General features: G+C 35.0%; 1 protein-coding gene across 1 annotated transcript in view; it reads right to left on the bottom strand.

The window, feature by feature from the left end:
- Nucleotides 1-26,040, bottom strand: part of PTPRQ (protein tyrosine phosphatase receptor type Q) — a 248,128-nt gene that overhangs the window by 57,210 nt on the left and 164,878 nt on the right. Inside the window, exons 44-49 of the mRNA XM_036457041.2 lie at nt 15,048-15,169; nt 9,914-10,100; nt 6,702-6,946; nt 3,453-3,519; nt 902-1,060; nt 207-429 (exon numbers count right to left, since the gene is read on the bottom strand). Coding sequence (XP_036312934.2) covers nt 207-429; nt 902-1,060; nt 3,453-3,519; nt 6,702-6,946; nt 9,914-10,100; nt 15,048-15,169 — 1,003 coding nt within the window. The remainder of the gene's footprint in view (nt 1-206; nt 430-901; nt 1,061-3,452; nt 3,520-6,701; nt 6,947-9,913; nt 10,101-15,047; nt 15,170-26,040) is intronic.

The following is a 26,040-nucleotide window of genomic DNA, read 5'->3' as shown; positions in this document are numbered from 1 at the left end:
CAGCTAATGAATATTTATCTTTCCCTCTCCTTTCCTCTCTCTCTTTCAAGTCAATGAAAATATATTTTAAAAATATTATAAAAAGTCAAGTCATAATACATGATGGATGCCCAGTGCTTACTAGAAAGAAAAAAAGATGGGTAGGTGAAGGAATGAAAGATCTCAGCTTGCTAACACAATGCATGGTAGATATAAACTATACATACAAATATTGCTTTTTTGGCTTCAGAGGTCCATTGCAAATTTTGTCTTCATTGCCAGGAATCATACATGCATGATCAGCACCTATTATGTAGATTTCTTCATTGCTACTGAACTTTGTCTTTCCTTCTGTACATGGAGGATTGGGAAAGCCTTCATTTGTAAAATATGGCCTTGGTTTATTAAAATATGCATCATACCACTTTGTTACATTTCCATCATGGTGAGCTATTTTCAGGGGAGAAAAAAGGAATGTTGATTACAAGTAACATATACAGTATTTTCAAATTTATAAATGGTTTTTATAATTGCATGAGTAAATTCTGGATGAAGTATCTTTCACTCTATGAAGCATCAGGGATGATTCAGCTGATTTACCTGGATAAGCAGCTAGAGAGAGAAAAAATCCCTCAGTCAAGGGTAACTGTAATGATCACATCTCCAAAGAAGTTACCAATAATCCATCTTGTCAAAGTAAAAGCAACCCCACTGGCAGATGGAATAAATAAATCACATATTTTAACTATGCCTTAGCATAAGTGTTTAGTAGAATTAATGATAATATTGACAATCTATTAATGTCAAGACTTCTGTGCTAATCAGGAGTCAATTTATATTACTAATTTTGAACTGAAATTTCTGTACCATTCAGCAATTCATACTTTACAAATGAACAGGATAAGTTAATATTTAATGATACCTCCAGCTTCTGCTACAAGCACTTGTACATTTTTTATGGGTCCATGGTCATCATTGTAGTAACAGATTGGCATTCTGATTGTAATTGTTGTGGAAGTCACCAGCAGCTTTCCTGTGGCATCATAAATAGGGGTTGGTTTGGTTTTTGGTCGTGCTGGAGCTGTAAACAAAGAAGTATCATAATTGACTTTTTTGTTGTTGTTGTTGTTTCTGAAGGAAGAAATAAGCATTAAACATTTTTTTTTCTAGGCAGGAAATTTATAGATAAAGTAATGACAAAAATAAAGAACAAGTTAAATAGTCTTGTTTTGTTACAGCAAATATTAAGCAATTATTATCTCCTGGTGGTATAATAATATATTTGAGACTTAACCTGAAATCATGGGACTCAGGTGTGATTTTTGCACATCTGACTTATCTTTACATATTAAATACATCCCAATTGTATATGCTGTCACTCATATATAATTTTCATAGGTGCACTAAATCATACTATTATTTTAGTGTTTTTCATTCTTTTACTTCTTTTAACTAGTTTTCCTATTTCTATTCTAGTCATACCAGCACCTCCCTCTTGCCCAGTTTATCCATGCCAAATATCCTTTTATTTCTGTGGAACAGATTTCCAAGAGCAGAATTTCTGGAACAATATATGTATTTTTAACCTTTAATAAGTATTGCCAGAATAATTTCTAAAAGTGCCCTGATAATTCACATATTACCATCAGTGCATACAAATATCTCCAAAAGTCAATATTTATAGAAGCTCCTGTTTGTTTAATTTCATTTCATAGCTATATATAACAATTGTTTGAGCAACAATGAGTTGCTTAATCAAATTTCATTTTCCATCTTTATTAAATCTTTTTAGAAAGCCTCTCAATGATGCTATAAAATTGACAATATTATTTCAATTTTACACACAAGGAGATGGCCTTAGACACATACCTAAAGAGAAGAAAGGCAGAATTAGTCTTCTTTACCAGGGATGACCAAAGCATCTGAAATGGGGATTTTTTAATATTTTTTTTACTAAAGAATCAATATTGTTAATTGAATGATTAGATGTCTGCCAATGAATAACAGACAATAAGATGAATTGATGTAAACTCTTCTTTATGAACTCATTTTTTTCAAATTGCTGATTTTTAAGACTTTATATTTATGTTTCCTAAGCATGTAATTTATCAATTACCAGTAAAAGCAAATAATTAATACTTATATACAGTATTATAATTGTGTAAACTGCCCATTGATGAAAAGATAGTATTTATCAGCTTCACCTTATAGTGAATGTTTCTCATTCTCAAGTAGGGCACTGTCCTAAGCGTTTTTTCAAAGATTATCTTTTTAAATCCTCAGGACAATGTATGCAATAGGAACTAGTATCATCTCCACTATCCAGGCTTATAAGGGTTAAGAAACTTGCCCAAAGTCAAACAGTCAATCCAGGATTCAATCTCAGCAGTCTGACCCTAGACTCAGCCTAGAGCCTGCTTTTAATCACTGTGCTTGGTGTCCCTTCCAAAGACTGAGAATCACTGTGCTCTGGTGTCCTTACTTTTTGCTCTAAAGAGAGAAGCAATAGGTGGTGGAATTCTACTACAGGTCCATACACTTGTTTTGTTTGATTTTAGTTTTGCAGGTTTTATACAACTTTTTAGAGAGAAGGTGCAGTTACATGCAGGTTTCCAATCTTAGGAATAGAAGACACCCTGGATGACTGAATGGCTCTAAATTCCTCGTAATTTTTTTTTTTTTTTTTTTTTTTTTTTTTTTTTTTTTAGTTTTTATGGATTTGGCAGGCAAAGGGCTCAAATTTTTAGTTATATTTTCAATGAAAACTACCTGTAAGATTAATGAATTAATAGATCAGAATCTTTATAGTCAGAATCATAAAGCTGAATACGTGGTTTTTCAGTAAACACTATTATTAACTGTAAAGAACTCAACTTTCAATATAAATAAAGGTCATTTGAGGAATCTAGTTAAAACTAGTCAACTTCTAGTCATGGGTAATTTAAGGAATAAGTTTTGCTTTCTTTATTTTATTTAAAAACAAAATAATGGATTATAAAATTTGTCTCAGAAGAGTTTAAAGTTAGAGGAAAGGAAATATAACAAAAATAGCAGGTGGGCATTCTCTTTACTTAACACTTAAGGCCTGGTACACAAAATTCATGCAAAGGTAGGGTTCCTAGGCCTGGCTAATGATCAGGGCCAATCAAGGCCTTCCTCTCCCCGCCCCTCTGCTGCCAGCTGCTGGACTGGTTCTTCCTTCATTTTACACTGCCCCCTGGTGGTCAGTGCACATCATAGCGAGTGGTCAAACTGAGGGGACAATTTGCATATTAGCCTTTTAGTGTATAGGATGGTAATTTGCATCATTATTTGGGCATTTTAATTATAGCTTTAACAAGCATATATTATTACTTAAATATACTTCACTAAAAGCTTGACTACATCCTTAATTCTAATACAGAATTCAAGTTCTATTACTGTTTTATTAAGAGAATAGCACTTGTAAAATGAATGGGAAATTGTGTATATACCTTTAATATCCATAGTTATTCTCATCTGAACTTTTGGTCCTGCACCAGCACTATTGATGGCATAAACCTAAAACAAAAAAAACATCTTGTTACTATTGATATATTTTCAAATTATTGCTTATGTGTACATATAACTGATTATGGTTATATGTAATTTTAAAATGATCCTACTTTAAAAAAACAATCACATATAATCTATTATTTATTTCTTGCACTCACTTAAATGTGAATTATATATGGAGGAAGAATATTAACAATAAAGTAATTCTTGAAACTGATCTTGTGTTACTAGTAAGCCCTGAGAACAAGGCTGACTGGCCAAAATAGATGGTTCATAGAGACTAGGAAAGGACTGTGGCTTCAATTAGAACTTATAGGAAGAATAGAAAAGACTTTATTTGCTCTCTTAGTCTACTCTAACATCTTTTCCCCTTCTCTGTAGCTAGGTAATTGGCTTTCTGTAAATCCATATTCAAGGTCCTCTTTTTCCCCTTCTCTGAGATGAAATCCTATTCCTTCAGCCTCCCAGTTTTCCTGTATTAAATCATCCCTCTGAAAGTTGCCCTTTATGCCCTTCTTCACCCCTGCCCCAAAGTATCTGATGCTATAACCTGCGTAATGCAGCATATACACATAAAGCATCTCTGTTTGTATGTACAGAGGGTGATTTACACAGATGTGGATCCTTTCAATTAACATTGTGCTTAGGAAACTGCAGACACAGGATTTTCTTCTATTCACATTATATTGCTATATGAAACAAAGACTATGTTCTTGCCCAGTTTATTGTACTTGATAAATTAAATTCAGAGTTTAATGTTTATTGAAGTTAATAAATTCGTTTATATGCTAGTGGCCCACACTCTACATTATATGTACTTTGATTGAATTAAAATTGTAATGATATGTATGATGTGGTAGTTATGGTAAATAACACAAGCACAAAAAACATGGTTAAAAAATAACTAAAGAAAATACTTATTGAAGTTTGTAAATTTAAGAAAGTATCCACAACAAAAATAATATTACGGTGTGCTTCATTATTTTTATTTATGGTGCAACCTAACATTTAAGTGACATAGTAAATGATGAATTGGACAGTGCTTTTCAATTGCACTGTGGAAAAAGGTCACTTGGAAACCCTGTTAAATGAAGACATGCAGATTTTCATTCAGCAGATGGGGACAGGTGCTAAAATTATACATTTCTAATAAACTCTCAGGAGTTGAGGATGCTGTAAATTCCACTTTGTGAACAATCAGAGAATTTATTGTTTTTTTAAATTATGAATTAGTTGTGTTTTATTTCCTATATTTTCTCATATTCACAATAGGCAAAACATTAATACTTACATTATTCCTATGAAGAAGTTATTATTCCTATTACTAATTTTTCAGATAAGAAAACTAAGATAGATTTGCAGAAAATAACCAGAAACAGAAACTAGCAAAGTGAGTATTTGAACCAAGGTCAGTTCATTCTCTTAACCACTACTCTCCCTCTAATAGAACTTTCTCAAAGGTAGTCACAATGCTATATGCAACAAGAACTAGTCCTATCTAATAAAAGAGCAATATGCAAATTACCATCATTACAACACACAAGATAGCCACACCCATGTGGTCAAAGATGGTTGCCCCCATGTGGACATAAGATGGCTGCCACAAGATGGCTGGCAGGGGAGGGCAGTTGGGAGGGACCAGGCCTGCAAGGGATGACAGTTGGGGATGATCAGTCCTGCAGGGGAGGACAGTTAGGGGTGACCAGGTCTGCAGGGGAAGGCAGTTGGGGGCAACCAGGCCTGCAGGGGAGGATAGTCAGGGGTGATCAGGCCAGCAGGGGAGGGGAGTTAGGTGTAATCAGGCCGGCAGGGGAGCAGTTAGGCGTCGATCAGGTTGGCAGGGGAGTGGTTAGAGGGTGATCAGGCTGATAGTCAGAAGCATATAGGGGCAATCAGGCAGGCAGACAGGTGAGTGGTTGGGAGCCAGCAATTCTGGATTGTGAAAGAGATGTCTGACTCTCCATTTAGGCCCAATCCCACCAGTATTGTGCCTAAACGGGTAGTCAGACATCCCTCAAAGGGTCCCAGATTAGAGAGGGTTCAGGTTGGGCTGAGGGATACCCCAGCCCCAGTGCATGAATTTCATGTACTGGGCCTCTAGTAAGATATAAAGTTAATGAGGGAATACATACACACATGGTAGTATTCTGATGATTATAAAGAGTTACTAGGAGGTTTAGTTAATAAGCTAAGGTTTAGGGATGAATTCTATGTTGCTTAAAATGTAAGTTTTCGAGTCAGATAATTCTATTTTAAAATTGCAAGACATGTCATAAAAAATCATCAAATGATAAAACAAATTGTTCATGGACTATATATATGCAATATGAACTCACATATACATTTGTTTTTCAAAATGGATAATTTAGAATGAAAGTATAAAATGTTATTAGCTTTTAGTTATAGTTATGTGAAATATATGTGAATTTCAATCATGTAAATAATTATTTCTGCTCTTTGCCTTTGAAATTTGCTTTTCCATGTTCATTTATAGTCACACATTAACAGTTTTCCATTTGGAAGAATTATCTCTTTATCTACCACCACTTTTTTACTTTTAGCATACCTCTCCTTTACCCTTTATTTTATTTATTTTCTAACATTGTACAAATCTTGTTTTGGGTGTTTACTTTTGGCTTACAATAATGCACATTTTTTTCTTATTTACAGTACATGCACAACTGAGGGTTGGCTGCCATGGCTTAACCTTACTTGATATTTTCCCATTCCTAGACACAGACTGAAGGAGCAGACTCTGCTCCGTATATCTTTACTTGAGACAGAGATGAAGGAGAGAGCTGACAGAAACTTCTGTTTCTCAATCGATGTGGCACATGTCCTTGGCCAAAGCACATCATGTGGCCCAAATCAAAATCAATGCGATATATGTATAAGCTACAGAATGGAAGGAGAATAAAATATTTCTAAATATTAATGCTATTAAAGTAAATAGCATTATTGTTTGTACAAATGTTTTATTTACTTATTTTCATAGGACTTGCTGTATTATAATAGGATATCAACAATTTCACTTCTCTAAATCTATTTTCTGTTGGCATGTCTTAAACAACCCCCCCCCAAAATATATGAAAAATGTAATGTGTACATAAGCTGAAGTATTTTTGAATGCTGAGTTAGAAAACTGACTTTGTAAAATAGGCAAATAACTAAAAGCTATGAAGGCTTACACTGATATTGTATGTATGTCCACCTTTTAGTCCTTCTAACATTGCGATGACGGATGTGTCCGTTTTCTGGATAATACTGAGATTATGAATCTGGACAGCAGTAGGATCATCTTCTGGGTAAACCAAAGCTTGATATACTTGGATATTTCCATTGGGTTGAGAAGGAGGAAGGAATGTTAACTTAAATTTTGTCACTTCATTTGGTATCTTCTGAAATGTCATGTTGTTAGGTGGATCCTTAGGGACTAAAATGAAATATTTTGCAATTAAATTTTATAAAAAAAATGTTCTTTTCAATTGCCATATAAAACTTACTTCAAATTTATGTTTATAAGGGGAATTACACAGATTATTTAAGTCCTATGAATTATGGAAACAAGCAAAATGTCTGATGCACTGTAACATCACTGACATCTTAGGTCACAGGAACCATACTCTTGATCCAGTTCATTTGCTGATAAATTTCCTTCTTATTTATTTAGCTTTACATATGCATTATTTTTATGCAGAACACATTTACATGACTATTTCGGTTTAATTAAAAATAATATAGACTCACAGGAAGTTGCAAAAATCATACACAGTTCTAAGTAACCTTCCCCTAGCTTTCACCAGGGGTGACATCTTATATAACTGTAGTTTAATATCAAACCTGGAAACTGACGTTGGTACAATGTGCTGTTAACAAGACTACAAACAATTTTCAAATTTAACATTTTTTCATACTTTCTTGTATGTATTTCTATGAAATTTAATCCCATGTTTAGATTCTTATAAACACCACAAAAAACAAGATACAGAGCAATCTCATCACGCCAAAGGAACCTCATCTTGCCTTCTCCTTGTATTTGCCCTCCATGTCTTCCCTCAACACTAATCATTCTTCATCTCCTTAGTTATGCCATTTTGAGAAACACAATGCATAATGACTGTGATGTTCATCAGACTTGTTGCATATATCAGTAATTCATTCTTTTTTCATTGCCAAGTAGTGTCCCCTTATATGGGTGTAGCAGAATTTGTTTAATTATTAAAACAAACAAACAAAAAAAACCCACCACATTTGGGTTGTTTTCAATTTTTTTTGTTATTACTAATAAATCTGCTATTAACATTTATATACAGATGTTTGCATGAACACAGTTATCAATTCTCTATGGTAAATGTCCAAGAGTATAATTGCTAAATCATGATTGGTTTTATAATAGATTAACAAACTATTTTCCAATGTGGCTATACCATTTTGTATGAGAAATGTATGAGAAACCCAGTCTTTTACTGCATCTTTGCCAGCATTTGGTTTTCTCACCATTTTCACTATTATTATTCTATAGACGCATAGTGATATCTCATGGTGGCTTTAATTTGCATGTTCCTAATAAGTAATGATACTGAAAATCTATCTTATCATAAGTTTATTTGCCAATCATATTTCCTCTTTGGTGAAATATATTTTATCAATTTTTAACTGGATTTGTTGTGTTGAGTTTTTAAGAGTTCATATAGTCTAGATAGTCCAGGTTTTTTTTTTTTTTTAAATAAATAGCAGTTAGTTGGATATATAGCTAGCTAAGTATCAATAAATTATTATGAAAGAGAATGAGGATAAATTTATTTTATGAATATAGTTCATAATAAAATATATTTTATGAACTATTAATAGTTCTTGCTATACTACATAGTGTTCTTTCTATAAATAACTGAATGAATATATCTATTTTGATAAACTTGGAATGGATATATTTTTCCATACTAAATAAAGAATTTTCATGAAGAAGCCTGTTAATACTTGGCTATTAGAAGTTAGGTAAAAGCTGTATTTTTCTTGCAAACACATTTGGAAATAGTGCCATTTGGCAAGCAAAAAATAAGTAAATAAATAACAGTGAGGAAAAAAGAGAAAATCAGATAACATTTTATTGTTCCAAATACCACATTTTAAGGGCAAAAAAGGCATAGATAAAATAAAAGTTAGACTGGTTCAACATGTTTCCACAACATTAGTTGTTAAACATTTTTATGATACATAAAAAAAACTTTATACATTTTTTTACGAGATGTTTTCAAAAATAAGATCAGGTTTAAAGTTGGATAAGTGGAAGAATTCTCTCAATGCTGGAAAGAACTTCTTGTCCTGCAAACATATTTGGTTTTATATCTAAAATTCAATTTTTAGATGCTCAGTAAAAATGTATTAAACTACAATATCTTTGAAAGAGGTAGCACATTAAGGTTTTCAATGAATGCTTCATGGCATGAATGTGAAGAAGTCCAGGAGCATCTTTCCTCACAGGTAGGTGGGATGGTGGAGACTTGCAACAAATATAATAAGAAAATAGGTACCTGGGATACATGTGGCAGCACATTGGAAACAAGTGGGATTTTAGGGTTTAGAGAATAAGATGGACCTTTTAATTTAGAACCATAACAGTAGACAACGCAGTATATAACATAATGAAAAGACTAACTCAAAATTATTTTTACCTCCTATACTTACCTTACAGATAGCACAAATAAACTATAGCAACACATCCCTTCATGTGCTCTTTCCAAAGATATATCTGGTGGCAAAGAACATCAGGAGTCTGAAGGAGGTTGGGGCAAGCGAGTTCTGGGAAGTTGACTTTCCACATTTAATTCTTATTGGTTACAATCTTATTATTCATTCAGACCCTGTTCATAGGAACTTGAGGAAATCTGTATGGATTCTGACATTTATCAAATATATTATATAATAAAAGATGTCACTTAAATAAGTGGAAAAAACATGATAAATGGGACCCAGATTCGGATTTTGACTTCTAGATTATTTAATGATAGAGTATATCACTTTAATAAGTATTCAAATCATGAGACAGAAATAATTAAAATGGAGTTTTAGGTGAAGCATTTTTGGCTATAGATAATTGGTAAAATCATCTCTTCAGCAAAATAACTTTTGAAACATTTAGTGTTTAATAAATGCAAAAATTGGGTTTATTATGAACAAATTTGTGTTTTGTATTTACAAGGATTGGCTATTCTGCATAATTCCACTTTGCCTCAAAAAATAGCAAGCTTCACTTTTGTCAACCACAGTGAATCACTGAAAATTACATTTATATGCATTAAAAATTTGATAATACATACCCTTTTTAGGGTGGGGTGGGATAAACTGTAAGAAAGTTACCTAACTAGGTCAGTTTTTAGCAATGATGAAAAATACGTCTTACCTGATTCTAAAGTAGTAACAATCACTTCAGCACTTGACTTTCCTTCTACATATGCTGCACTAACGTTTCCAGTGAATGCAGTGATCACCACAGAATACCTTGTGAATATTTTTAAGTCTTTAATTTCTATGGTTTTATTCTCTTCATTTGACTTGATTAAAGAAATATTAAATTCATCACTATCTACCTGTAAGGAAAAAATTGCTGACAATGAAAGGAAGCAGCACTTGAGACAAAAATCACTACAGTATAATCATAAAAAGCTAGATGTGGTATATTTATCTACCGTGTTTCCCCGAAAATAAGACATCCTCCGAAAATAAGACCTAGCCCATGGAAAGATAAGACATCCCCTGAAAATAAGACCTAGCGCAACTTTGGGAGAAAAAATTAATATAAGACACTGTCTTATTTTCGGGGAAACAGGGTAGTCAAGATTTAAATTAGAGTTGACCCTTGTACAACACAGGTTTGCACTGCAAGGGTCCAAATATATGCAGATTTTCTCAGTGAATATTTGCACTGTTTTCAATCTGCAATTGGAAGTCTACAGATACAGCTTGCTGACCATTTACATTGATGTAGGCGACTTGACTATCTACAGATGTTGGTGTCCACAGATGGTCCTGGAACCAATCTCTATGGACAATGAGGAATAACAAGTTTTGATGGAGTCAAAAGTTATATGCATATTTTCAACTATGTGGGGGTTGTTGCTCCTAACTTCCATGTTGTTCAAGGGACACTGTTTTGTTTTGTTTTTAACAGATTGTCCTGGGAAATCTAAAGTGTTACTTTAACAGTTTACTAATTAGAAATTATTTCAATAGTTAAAAGTAAAGGAAAAAGCAATTAACCCATCAAATATCATCCAAATCATGCCAAAATCATCTCTGCAGTCAGTGAAACACTACTTTCTACCCTAATGCTTTATAGAGAAAAAATATATAGGTTTTGGTAGCCAACCATCAAAAATTCAAACCCCAACTTAGTCACTTAATAGCTCCCATATAGAATTTGTCAAGTCACTTATACTCTGTCTTACTTTCTGTGTATTAAAATGGGTGATAACATGTGTTTATAGTGCTTTGTTGAAATTTAGAAAAAATAGATCTGAAGTATTTTATTTTATTTTAATACCAGACTCACACAGAGGCAACACATTTTGTAACATAATTCAGGATATCATTTTTCATATCATAACTCATAAAATCATTTTTCAGGTATAGAAAGTTTTTATATGTGCACTCATATATATACTTCTTTATACCTGAAAAACTATTTCAGAAATATAACTTCTTTTTGAAATGCATTTGATCTTTTCTGCTCTTTCTAATTTTATCCCAATTAATTTTAAAATGCTGGTCTTGATTGCAGTTTGAAAAACTGTGAGCCGACACCATGCATGACACTGGATAAGAACTCAATTGTGGACATCATAATTATTAAATATGTACAAATTAATATCCTTTGTTATACTAAATATAATTTTATGATTTATTTACATGCTAGAGGTCTGATGCACAAAATTTGTGCACAGGGTGGGGGGTGTCCCTCTGCCCAGCCTGCACCCTCTCCAATCTGGGACACCTTAAGGGATGTTAAACTGCCCATTTAGGCCTGATCCCACCGAGCAGTCAGACATCCCTCTCACAATCCAGGACTGCTGGCTCCCAACTGCTCACCTGCCTGCCTTCCTGATTGCCCCTAACCACTTCTGCCTGCCAGCCTGATCACCCCCTAACTACTCCCATGCCAGCCTGATTGATGTCTAACTGCTCCCTTGCCAGCCTGTTTGCCTCCAACTTCCCTCCTCTGCCAGCCTGGCCCTCCCTTAACTGCCCTCCCCTGCAGGGTTGATTACCTTCAACTGCCCTCCCTTGCAGGCCTGGGGCCTCCCAATTGCCCTCCCCTGCTGGCCATCTTATGGTAGCCATCTTGTGTCCACATGAGGAGCAGGATCTTTGACCACATGGAGGCAGCCATCTTGTGTGTTGGAGTGATGGTCAATCTGCATATTACTCTTTTATTAGATAGGATAGAGGCCTGGTGCATGGGTGGAGGCCAGCTGGTTTGCCCTGAAGGGTGTTCTGGATCAGGGTGGGGGTTCCCTTGGGGTTTGGGGCAGCCTGGGCAAGGGGCCTGTGGCAGTTTGCAGGCCAGCTGCACCCCCCAGCAACCCAAGTGGAGGCCCTGTTATCTGGAATGTATTTACCTTCTACAATTGAAACTTTGTAACCTGGAGTGGAGCCAAGTCCCCTGCTCACTCTGTGGCCATTGGCCATTTCTATTGGGGTTCATGTATCTTCTATAATTTAAACTGCTCTAAAATGGCAAAAAAGGAAATTAGCCTAGAAATCCAATTGATGAGGTCCACATTCCTCCTGGTAGAAAGCGTGTGTATTTAATTTGTCATATTTAAATATCACCTGTACATCTGGCTTTTAAAATTTTCCTCAGGATGAGGCTTATATTCATGCTGAGTAACAATGACCTAAGGTTGAATGATAGTCAGCTTCTGTACAGAAGCATGGGTCTCCAAGGCATCACTGCCCCATCCAGTTGGCTTCACTTAGAATGCTCATTTATGTTATTTGCCTAACTATATATTGTGGCTACTTGAACTCTGGTTTTATAGAGTTTAAGTGAATTCCTCAAGATTCCATAACAACTAAGTTGCTGACAGGATTTATAGTCAGTTGTTTCAATAGTTCAGAACTGTCTATACTATCATAAGTTCACTGGGAATCCTATATAATAAAAGAATAATATGCAAATTGACCTTCACTCTAACACACAAAATGGCCACCCCCATGTGGTCAAAGATGGCTACCCCCATGTGGACACAAGATGGCTACCACAAGATGGTTGGGAGGGACAAGGCCTGCAAGGGAGGGCAGTTGGGCGCAATCAGTCCTGTAGGGGAGGGCAGTTAGGGATGGCCAAGCCTGCAGGGGAGGACAATTAGGAGTGACTGAGCCAGCAGAGGAAGGCAGTTAGGGGTGACCAGGCCTGCAGGGGAAGACAGTTGAAGGAGACCAGGCCTGCACAAGATGGTAGTTGGGGGTGACCAGGCCTGCAGGGGAGGGCAGTTGGGGCGAACCAGGTCAGCAGGGTAGAGCAGTTAGGGGGGACCAGGCCAGCAGGGGAGGGCAGTTATGGGTGACAGAGCCAGCAAGGGAAATCAGTTGGGGGGGATCAGGCCTGTAGGGAAGGGAAGTTGGGAGTGACCAGGCAGGCAAGGGAGGGCAGTTAGGGGCAACTGGGACAGCAGGGGAGCAGTTTAGAGTCTATCAGGCTGGCAGGGGAGTGGTTAGGGAGTGATCGGGCTGGCAGGCAGAAGCAGTTAGAGGCAATCAGGTAGGCAGAGGAGTGGTTGGGAGAGGAATCCCAGGTTGGAGAGGGTGCAGGCTGGGCTGAGGGAAACACATACATACACATACACACACACACACACACACACACACACACACACACACTCCATGCACGAATTTTATGCACTAGGCCTCTAGTAATCTTATAAAGTACAATGAAACTATCCAAATGCCATCCATGAAGACAATGGATAATAAATATCAAAAAGTAAAAATATAACACAGCATTTTTGTGACCTACTACCCTGTTTTCCCGAAAATAAGACAGTGTCTTATATTAATTTTTTCTCCCAAAGTTGCGCTAGGTCTTATTTTCAGGGGATGTCTTATCTTTCCATGCGCTAGGTCTTATTTTCGGAGGATGTCTTATTTTCAGGGAAACACTGTATATCTTAAATACTATTTAATAAAATCCAAATAAAATTTTAGGCCTTCGAATACAGCTTATATAAAATTTATTATCTTTCTTTACTAAATCTACTTTGTCTATGTTACTGTTAACCATATTTGTTCACTTACCCAGGACTGATAGCTCAAACCTTTTTGAATAGCATTTTCCTTCAGTTAGTGCCAAGGTTGTTTGCTCATTTTATATTTGATCCCTTATTATTATTATGGAACTTCTTAAATTTATTTTTGAAGTACAGTAGTTTTTATACACAGCATCAGTAGTTAGACTGGTTCTATTTCTCTCCTTTGTCTTTCCTACCTCCACCCTTCCTACCTGGTAAATCCTTATTCATCCCTCAAGTCCCAGAACAAATTTAACCTGCTCTGTGAAGTCTTGTCTTTATCCCAGGTCTCCCATAACAGAAGCTTTAACTACTTTGTTAGCTTTCATTAAAACAAACAAACAAAACACTGCCTATATCACACTCTATAATTAGCTGTTTATATTCTAGTGTCTCCCACTACAGCGTGAGGTACTTGAGAACAAAACTCTATTTTCCATCTTTGTTTTGGAAAATAGAGGCTGCTTAATAAATATATATATATTTTTTTAATTTTGTAAAAGTAAATATAACAATAAAAAATGACTACAAAATGCATTAATTTCTAGTAAAATCATCCAGGATGATATCGGTGCATATATATATATAATTTTTTAAGATGGTCAATTTTGCCTTAATTTGAGTCTTATATGGGAAGACTTGTATGTCCTTGTGGCTAGTATTTGACAAAATTCAGCCTGAAATAGGAGTGCAAAATTCAATGATATTTTGAATTTGTGTTCTACATGGGTTCTACATGTTCTACATGATTCTTTTTTAAAAAAAATATTTTATTGATTTTTTTTTTCAGAGAGGGAGATAAAGAGTTAGAAACATTGATCAGCTGCCTCCTGTACACCTCCCACTGGGGATGTGCCCAAAACCCAGGCACATGCCCTTGACCGGAATCAAACCTGGGATCCTTTATTTGCTATGTAATGGCTTTCCATTTATCCTATCATACTGTTGTCTTCTGGTCTTATCCAAGTCTTAGTTATGTAAGAAATTATATATCATGTCTGTCTCAGTTCACCTTTATACAGAATGAAGATAGTAATATTTATATCAAAATGTCAGATAAGGTGTGATAATGCAAGTAAGGAGATAATACTAAACTCTGATGTTATTTATTTACCACTCTCCTACCCTCTTCATTAGCTAACTACCATACTGTTGTCAGTGTCTATGAGTTTTTGCTTTATTTGATTTTCTTGTTTGTTCATTTCCATGTTCTCCATTGCCTTTTGCAAAAGGTAAGACAAAACTTACCGATTCAACATCTATCAGATAGAAAGTTGGTCCAGTAATGATAGCAGGTTCACTCCAGCTGATGTTGATACTAAAAGGTGATGTTGCTACTACATACACATTTTCAGGAGGACCATCTGGAGCTGTAAAAATAGGAAACCATTTACTCATCTACATCTGAGTTAGTATTTGCTACAGTACAATAATAGAGAAGTCGTAAAAACTGGATACCCATAATGAATTAATTATGCATTAATTTATAGTTCACAGCATGCTAAATGTGTTGTTAAATAAAAACATGTAATTTCTTTCAAAATTACTATACATGAAGAACTTTCACATTAGAAATTAATGGTCATAGATACATGGTTTTAAACTGAAAATAATATGGAAAAGAAAGCTTTAGTATTGCTAAAATAAATATTTATTTTTATTCTAAAATAGATAGCCTAACAATGTTGTTTTAAGAAAACTTGTAAAACATATATAATTATAGGAAAGTGAAACTGGCACATGGTAATTAGATTCAAAATGTATTGTAATATGAATGTAAATTGGGCTCATTTTATTGTTTTCACTGAGTGGATAGCATAGTAAATAAGTTACACATCTGATATTATTATAAATGTAAATATTTACTGGATTTATTATTATTACAAACAAATTCTTTTATTGATTATATTTTTATTATTGTTGTTTTATTTTATCAAGAATGCAAAACAAGGATAATATTTTAAGGAAATGACTAATGAAAACCCTGTATAAGCTTTCTCTTTTTTACTTAATTTATAGGTGACACCGGTTAATAAGATCATATAGGTTTCAAGTGTATATTACTATAATTCATGATCTGTTTATTGCACTGTGTGCCCACCTCCCAAAGTCAAATCATTTTCCATCAGTCAGAAAATGCTATGAACCATATGATTTCATATGCGGGATATAGGTTTTTAATTTGTGAAATCACTAGATATTAGAAGGGTTTATAGAATGTTAAGAAGTATTTATTCCCAGTTAATTGGCATAGACTTTGACCTAGGAATACAGTTGTACCATCTCTGTCCTCCTTTGCTCCCTAGTAGATTTTAGAGACATTAAATATTGGAAACTAAGTATTTTACAGTATTTCTAACTTTTAAATCCACATAAGCAAACATTACTAGACAACATTATTCTTTAGATCCTGAGAAGGTATACAGAGGAAGATCAAATATTACTTTTCTCCAATAATTTATAAAAGGAGGAAGTTGTGAGATTTTGGTCAAACAACAAAATTTCTGTAAATCAGTTTCCTCCTCAAATACATATTTTATAATGTTTTAATAGAGAAATATGAAGAGAAAACATGTAAAATTGGCCAATATAGTGTTTGGCCCATCACTGTCATTTAATACAGTGTTTTATAATAGAGGGCAAAGTAAAGATAAGGACTAATTAGAAATACAAATAATCTATGAGAGGGCAAAGGGCAAAGTGGTGAATACAGATGGAGCAGGAAGTAAAGGTAAAGTTGCACAGAGGAAATGAGAATTGAATAGGCTTGGAAAGATGAAAAGGAATTTGATAATCAGAAGAGTAGGTTTATGGAATGAGGATCATAAGCAAAGCCACAATGACATAAATATCAGGATCCACAGACAGAATTGTATTACCATGCAATTGCTATCTTTAGTAATCTTATGTTTATTGTTTTATACATTAAAAAATATTCCTTTAGGAAGGAGTCCGAGCACTTCATCAGGCCAAAGCAATCCATGATACAGAAAAGATTCAGAATCTCTGAATTCAAGGAATAGAGATGTCACAGAGAGAGATCAGTGTTCATTGAGAAATATAGTTGTGAACAAGCTTTAAATAGTAGTTTGGGAACTAAGTTAAGGAGCACTTGCTTATTATGTTAAGGTGTTTGAAGTCCATTCTTTAAACAATGGGAAGCCGCTGTAGGGTTCTGAGAAAGCTCGGATAGCTCTGAAAAAGGTAATTGCTCAGAATCATTGAGTCCAGGTAGGCTACTTCCCCAAAACCAGGCGATATATGAGAAGACCCTAAACTAGAATAGTGACAATAAGAATTCATAGATAAGTATGAATTCTAGAGTTATTTAGAAAATTTAAAAAGAACTCACAAGCTTATTAGGTGTTCACACAAACTGAGATAGAGGAAGTAGTAAAAGGTAATTCATGTATTAATATTAGGAAAATGCTGATAGAGTTCACAGCAGTGCATTAAGGAATAGATACTGTTTTTTTTATAGGGATAAGATTACAGAAGGAGATTATAAATTTGGATTTGTGCTCACTGAATCTAAGAAACTCATGAAGATTAAGGAGCCTACCTGGCAATTAGAAAGATGAGACTGTCTAAACAGGTTTGGCTCAGTGGATAGAGCGTCGGCCTGCGGACTGAAAGGTTCCCGGTTCGATTCCAGTCAAGGGCATGTACCTTGGTTGCGGGCACATCCCCAGTAGGGGGTGTGCAAAAGGCAGCTGATCAATGATTCTCTCTCATCGATGTTTCTATCTATCTATCCCTCTCTCTTCCTCTCTGTATAAATCAATAAAATATATTTTTAAAAAAAAGATGAGACTAAAACTAGGAAGATAGGATGAAAATGGTTTTTAAGTGTGTGTTTTTTTATTTTTATTTTTAGCTTCAGATAATCCCTTACAAATTGGGGTATTATAAATATGAGAAGTAGATAGGAGGCAGTATAAATGTGAGAAGTATATAGTTTCAGTGATTCTACCAGATGGATATTTAAGGTGTTAATAGTAATGACAATCTTCAAACTATGAATGAATTATTGGTACTTAGAACATATTTTTGAGAGAGATAATATATGAGGAATTTAGTGCCAAACAACCCATAAAAATATTTTTAATGACGGCATCAAAATAGTTTAATAATGTTATTATAGAGCAGTGATTTTCAATTAATGTGCTGTAAGAATTTTTAAAACATACAGAACCTAACTACTTAATTAGGAGCACTGACCTATTTTACTTTAGATTGTATAAAAAAAGAAATGACAACAGCCAACAAGACAATAGCTGTCCAGTGTGAATGAATCAAAATTAAAAATTTTAATTATATCGGCGAAAAAAAATCTATTTTTTGGTGTGCCAAGGAATTTTAGCAATTAATTTATGTGTGCCATGAAATAATAATAATAAAAATGTTGAACACCACTGCTATAGAGGAATCTAGCAAATATGTATAACAAAGTTTCTGTGGGAAAATGCCTTTGGGGTGCCAGACACACTAGTATCCTGTCCACCTCCCCACTCAGCTCGCTCTCCCAATCCCTGCCGGGGCCTCTTGTATCTCTTCTGACCATTGGGCTATACTTAGAACACTGACTCAGAGACCCAGTCAAGCACCCAGGGGAGGGGATGAGAAAGGGATTTCCCAGGATTCAGAGGTTTGATGAGCTGAGAGGTGGTAATAATGATGACAGAATTGGATCTGGTGACTATAAAAGAAGAGATCATAGAATCTGCATATTCTGACATGTTCAGTCTTATTACTTCTAGCTTTATGAAAACTGACTCAAATTTTAGCATATTTTGTTCAGGTTACCATGCCTAGCAAATGAGAATAATGAGAGCTCTCCCACCACCAGCATAATTAATTGCTTTTGGGTGGCCTCACAGATAATGCACTCCATTTGCAAGAGTGGCAACCCTTTTCCTTTCCAAACTGGATATTCCTTAGCAGTGTGCCCACCTTCTCCTTAACAAACAGCAGATCTGAATCTCTTTATTAAAATGTTAAATGAGTGGATGGGCTTCAGGATCAAGTATAACATCACTGAGAATTATTACATTTGTCTCCTCATGGAGAAACCGGCTTTGAAAAATATAAAATATTTGATGGATTTCAAAGGCCTTTGACTCTGTAAAAGAGAATGAGCTACAAGCAAAGAATCAGTTTATTAGGCCCCTTGATTATTAGTGTTTTAGCAAAACCTGCCTTCTAGCTCTGTAAGAACCATGGTGAGAGAAGCAATTTTCTGACAGACCATACATTTCAAGTGGTATTAGACAGGAAAATATTTTTGGCTTCCTTTCTCTTTATTTATGCCCAAATGTTCTGTTGGCTTTTAGATGAAATTTTTTAAAAAATATATATTTTATTGATTTTGTACAGAGAGGAAGGGAGAGGGATAGAGAGTTAGAAACATCGATGAGAGAGAGTCATCGATCAGCTGCCTGTTGCACCCCCCCCCCACTGGGGATGTGCCCACAACCAAGGTACATGCCCTTGACCGGAATCGAACCCGGGACCCTTCAGTCCCCAAGCCGGCACTCTATCCATTGAGCCAAACCGGTTTCGGCTTTTAGATGAAATTTATGTATTCATCCAATCAACAGGTATTTATTGAGCACCATCTACAGTCCCAGCACTAAAAAACACAAAGCCCATGGAAGTGATCAAGGTAGGTGTGGACCTATCATATAGAGCAATGGTTCTCAACCTTTGTAATGCCGCGACCCTTAGGCTCTACACTACAGCAACAGTTCTCAACCTGTGAGAACCACTAGCAGGGTCACCTAAGACCATCGGAAAACACAGATATTTACATTACAAATCATAACAGTAGCAAAATTACAGTTATGAAGTAGCAAGGAAAATAATTTTATGGTTGGGGATCACCACAACATGAGGAACTGTATTAAAGGATTGTGGCATTAGAAAGGTTGAGAACTACTGATAGAGCTCCTAATATTTAATGGCTCTTCTTCACCCCACAACTGATTAGTGAATATATACTATATGCTAGGCACTTATGAGGTGCTGAGATAGAGATGAGAAGCAAAGAGATGGGAAGCATGAAACCTCTATGTCAGTGGGAGGAGACAAATAACATCTAAGTATAGTATAAAAATTTGAATCAATATATAAGTAAAAATATCCCATGTTAAGAAGTGATATGTACTATTGCAAACAATGAAGCAGGATACTGGGAATGGGAATGCTGATGGAAGTTGCCACATTAAGTATGGTGGTCAGGGTATGCCTCTCCATGCAGATGACATTTAAATAAGACTGGAAGGAGGTAAGGGAGAAATAGTGTCACAGGAAGGGAAGTGGATCCTGCAAAGACCCTGAGACAGGAGTGCACATGGTGTGTTCTATGAACAACAAGTTCCCTGGTGAGTCTGGAATTATGTAAGTCAAACAAGAGCTGGAAACAAAATGGGGGCCAAGTCATGTAGGGCCTTCGATGCCACTGCTTAAGTCTTTAAAATAACCAGGGCCTCTGTAGACTTTGGTATCTATCCCATATCAGAAAGATGGGTCAAAATAAATTAGATCAAAAGAGGGAAGACTTCGTCTAGAATCTATCTGATTCATGTACCTTGATAGAGTATACCAACTCAATGGCTGTCAGGACTACACTTTTAAACCTAACTCATTCTAACAGGCAAACAAAGCTGTACAATTTGTTGCCCAGACATCACAGACAATTTACTGAGAATTTTCTGGGGCTAAGAAAGTTGACCAGATTTTTCTGTGACTATGTTGATGGTAGCTTGTGGCTGTAAATATTTCCAGGGAAATATGTCCATACCATCTCTGCTCTGTAATCTGGGTCCTTTGAGTTTCAACTAAGGAGAGATCCAAAATCATTTCCCAAGGAAAACCTTGACTAGTTTTGCAAATATGTCTATAGACCAGCTCAGAAAGCAGTATGATGCCTTATTTAACTTCTAATCTTTCATAGTAAAATGTCAAGCCTGTAATCATTCCTTAAATACTAGCAATCAAAGCCCTCATCAGGGAGCGTCTGTTACCCATGCAAAGCAGAGAGAAAAATAACATTCAAAAAAATTCATGGCACATAGTAATCATTAATAGTACTAAATATTTTAAGGTCTATACAGTAATCAATCATTATGAAAAGGCAAAGTATTTAGCTCCTTGCTGAGATGTGCTTTAATGCTAATTCTTGAACTTTTTCCCAGTTTCTCTCTTCCTTTCTTTTTAAGAAACAATCACTCTAAACATTTGCATTTTCAGTAAAGTCAATGAAATTGCCTATTTTGTTACAAGTGTTTCCTTTGTTGAATCCTTTGTGAAAACTTTCTATTCAAATATATTATACAATTTGTATACTTGAAGGACTAGAATATGATGGAATAAGAACTCTTAAATCCGAACTAAAAAACAAAGGCAAACACATGCATAACTGAGATGATATATGAATATGTTATTTGCATATACTATATATTTCATCTGTATATTGCAATGAAAATGATAATTTTATTAATTCATAGGGATAATTTGAGAGAAATATTTAGAACACCATATGTTCAAGTCTATTATAAAGTAATATCTAATTATTTTAAAATTATTTAAATATTACAGTATACTTATAAGTATATAATATTTCAAGTTTCTTTTAGGTAATTTTCTCTTGGAATTTATCAAAATTCAAAAATACATAATAAAATAATTCCAATGTTACATCTCTTATCTCAGTGTACAGTAAATTAGTATTAGATTCAAATAATGGGTATACAAAATTACAGTTATGAATATCAATAATCAAAATAAAAGAAGCTGATGGCAGTAAAGGTATGAGAGCTGAAATATGCCAGTTTAAAAGCTTAGTAACATATAAGCATCCTTGGAAGACTTTGTTTGTCTCCCCATAAACTGTCACATTCTGATTTAGGATTGTTTGTGAAATGAATCTAGTCAGTAATGGGCCAAGATATCACTATACCCTTTCTCTTATAAATCACAGCAATTTACTCAGTGAGAATGATCTATTCTTATTCTCTCATTCCCCATAATCCAATCACTTCCTCTCATAAGCACTTTCACCCTGGTTTTCACAATAATGCATTTTCTGTAACTAACAACCATCATTTCCTGATTATCATGCTTCTATCCTTGCACAGGAATGTGGGTCTTATGTGGGTCAGGGTCATCTTTCCCATCCATCTGTGTCCTCATGCTAAGTGTGTTAGCTGAGTGGTGAGTCTGGATAGACCATCATTTTGCCTAGTCCATATAAAAGTTTGAATGCCCCCAAGTCTGTGCCACTTTGATTAAGGACCATCAAATTTTGGTGTGTCTAATACTACACTTTCAGAATAAGCACATTCAAAGACTTATTAGTAACTTTACCTTCTGCAGATCCCTGTAAATTTAATTTAATGATGAAAAATGTTGTAGAAAATACTCTATGGTTTTTAGTGCACCATGCTAGAATGGCTTTCCTACAAGAATAAATACAAATAAATAAATGATTTGACAGCCACTTGAAGGACAGAAAATCTTAAGCTCTGGGCACTAATGATATAAATTGTCTGCACATTTGTTCAAGTTAAGTTTAAAGCTTATTTAAAGGGCCTGCCCTTCAAGGTATTTTAGTTCCAGAATTTGGTACACCGGACCACTAGATTCTTAGTTCTGGTCACCACTACATGGACTCAGTTGTTTTTCAACTACACAAATGTTAGTGACCTCTAAAATTGTGAGTTGGCTTTGATTCACCTGGAAGAATTTGTTTTGAGTTTTAGAAGTCTCTCAGGACTAAAGATGCAGCTGGGTGTTTGGATATATTTCTCGAGTCTTATATAATTCAGGGCACCAAGGGTCCTGAAGAAGTTCAGCAATTAGACTGACCATATTTATGTAGGCCCAGAGCATCTCGGGACACATCCCATTGATTAAACACTGATTTAGTCCACTGACCTCCCCTGGTGTTAGATGTTTCCCTAGAGCCCAGTGATTTCATTGCCCTGTATAGGAGACTACTGTTGTTGTATCAAATATCTCCTACTGCTTTACAAGACTTTAATTTAGTTTTATAGTTAGATTTCCCAACAGCAAGACGGTATCACAAAGAGCAAATATTACAAGCCTAAAAAACTGTCCATTAGTCTATTTGATAAGTCCCAAGGGTGATTTGTGAACATCCCAACATTAGACTTCATTGTATGACTTTCTTCTTTGATGCTTAATTAATAGTTTTCCAACTCATTTCAGACTGGCTTAAGGTGAAAAAAAAAACCACACAAAACAAACAAACAAACAAAAAAAGTAACCAAAAAACTATGCCATTTCCAATACTAGCTATGCCAGGTAAGACTGAACATTTTCAAATGTTATTACTATTATTTTTAGAATATGATAAGATCATTTTTGGAATTGCATCAAGTTTACAAAACAACATTCCACAACAGTGGTTATCAAACTGTGACCTCCAGTCCAGCAGCAATACCTAGGAAGTTATTAGAAAGCAAATTCTGAGGCCGTGCCCCAGACTTACTGAATCATAAGTCCTGGGGAGGCTCCAGCACTGTCTTAACAAGCCCCCCTGATGATTCTAATGCCTTTGGTATAAGAACCATCTCTCTACAATACCAACATACCATTTGAAAAAGTAGTGGCGCTGCTCTTCAGATCAGTTGACCGATAATTACAACTCTTATAAAAAGGCTGGAAAAGGGGATTAACTGACTGCTCTCTGAAGCCTAGAGAAATAGTGGAGGAGGGCTTGGCAGCTGGTGATAAACATAAGAACATGAATCCAGCCAACAGACACACCACAGATTAGACTCTTCCCACCTTTCATTTATTTTAATTCTGGATAAATTAAAAGAGTTGTCTTCCTCCTATCACTCCCTCCCATTCACAAAGTTCTTAGAGTGATAACAGAGCAACATGCTTCATAGGAACATAGGAAAACATTGTTAGCTCCACCTGGAAGCTTTCTGAAGGAACAACCTGAAATAATTCAGATAAGGCTATCACATATGGAATGTTAGGGCCAGGATAAATGTTGCTATTTTGCCCACCCATTCATTGTATGCAGGTGCAATGAATTAAGGGTAAAATAAAAAAAGAGAAAAGAAACCAAAAGTGTAGATTAGGGTTATCTGTGTAAGGGAAAATTCCATCATTTGTTTAGGAATGGAGATGTTTGTGTTATTTACTTATATAATATCTCCAGGTCTTTCTTTTAAAAAAATATTTTATTGATTTTTTACAGAGAGGTATAGAGAGTTAGAAACACTGATGAAAGAAACATTGATCAGCTGTCTCCTGCATACCTCCTATTGGGGATGTGCCTGCAACCAAGGTACATGCCCTTGACAGGAATCGAACCTGAGAACTTTAAGTCCCCAGGCCAACACTCTATCCACTGAGCCAAACCGGTTAGGGCTCTGAAGGTCTTTCCTAGTCCCAGTTGCCAAAGCAAATAATATCACAGAGTGATAATCTTTAAAATGTCCTTTACTGGTTAGCTTTTAGTGCTTTTGCTGAAAAAGATATTCCGTTTGCTTATACAAAATGGATGTCAAAAGATTGTATTGATATTCTAGAAAACTTGCTTAACAACCTTACAAAAGCTTTATTGACATTAATATAGAGTCAAATCTTTATTAAATAGTTTAATTTTTTATGCTTACTATTATTTCCTCTGCATTATGATTTCACTTGATTATATCCTCTTTGTAATCCTACTTAGCCCTCCACCTCTTTTTACTTTCATACCACCATGAGGCTTTGCCCAAGTTCTAGTCACATTCTAAGATCTCAGGCTCTTCCCAAAAAATGAATCAAAATGTGTAAAGTTCTTAGAATAAATAGTATCAGCATCTATTAATAAGCATAGCTATTGTTATGGTTTTTAACCATCCAGCCAAGGTCTCTCAATTCAGTTATTGGGTCCAATCAGAAAGTAACCTAAACCACAAGGCATAGTAATCCTATAGAATTTACAGAATTTGGAGTTTTGCAGAGTCAACTCAGAATTCTACCCACTCCCTTAGTAAATGTAGGAGAAAATGAAGCTGAATTTTTGTAGACCCAAGGCCTCGTACTGAGGCAGACCTGAACTGAGGTCAATGACCAAAAGCACAAAGATTTAAGCCTATTGCACACTTCTCTCATAACCAAGAGAAAGAAGATTCTCAGAAGACTAAAAATAAATTCAATTCAACATGAGATTTGAAGTTTCAGATGAGAAAGTGAAAGAATTCCTTTTTTAAAAATGATAAAATGCAGCTAGCTATAAAGGGAGAGCTTTTTTTCTTCTTTTTTCTTTTGTTTTGTTAGGTTAACCAAGCTTCCTATAATATTGGTTTTAAAATATAATATAGTGATAATTCATATAATTTCCTTTGATTTTTAGTGATTTTACTGAAAAACACGTTCTATGAGCCTATGTAATGGCCTTTCAAATGTTTTTTATTTAAATTCTGAAAAACTCATTTAATTACCTGGCAATAGCTCTTTTGAATTAAATGTATAGTTGAATGACTTATTAAAAGTTTAATTTTATGTGTTAGTATTATGTCCTATAAAGTATGATTTTATCCAAATAGCTTCTCTTTGTAATCATACTTAGCAGCCCAAATTTAGACATTGAGTAGGTCTAGATGTTAGAAACACATATAAGACATGATCATGTGATTACTTCTGCCTTTAAGGAGCTCAGAATTCCACAGGAGAGAGAAATAAGCAATTATGACAATACATGTCAGTATTTTCACAAGCAAGTTTTGGGAGATGAGATGGAGAGAGGAATTTATGGAAAAGGCTGCTCTCCAAAAGGAAAGTAAGAAAAAAAAAATCAAAGATTCTGAAGCACAAAGAAGAAAAAACAAGGCAAATATAGGGAATATAAGCAAAGTCATAAAGGAGGCCATTGAGCAGCATACTAAAAAGTATGATTTTTATACAACAAGAAAGTATAAAACTATCAAAGCTTTTAAGCAGAGGAATAGTATGTCGTATAGGCATATTCAAAAGCTGAGTTCAGATGGGGATAGATAAAATGGGAGACAGAAAGACCATTTAGATATCTTTTGTAATAATCTAGATATGCATTTTAAAGATCTGGATTTAGAGACCCTTAACAGAAAAAAATAAATTTGAGAAGTATTTAATAAGTAAATTCAAAAGGACTCAGATATGGACTTGGGGGTGAGGATTGCTAGAAAGAATTAAAAATTATTCTTAGAATGCTCATTTCAACAGTTAGATGAAT

The sequence above is a fragment of the Pipistrellus kuhlii genome, unplaced genomic scaffold (genome assembly GCF_014108245.1).
Source record: "Pipistrellus kuhlii isolate mPipKuh1 unplaced genomic scaffold, mPipKuh1.p scaffold_m20_p_3, whole genome shotgun sequence".
Classification (NCBI taxonomy): domain Eukaryota; kingdom Metazoa; phylum Chordata; class Mammalia; order Chiroptera; family Vespertilionidae; genus Pipistrellus; species Pipistrellus kuhlii.
Note: the sequence above shows the minus strand (reverse complement) of the source record. Positions and strands in the feature narration are given on the sequence as shown.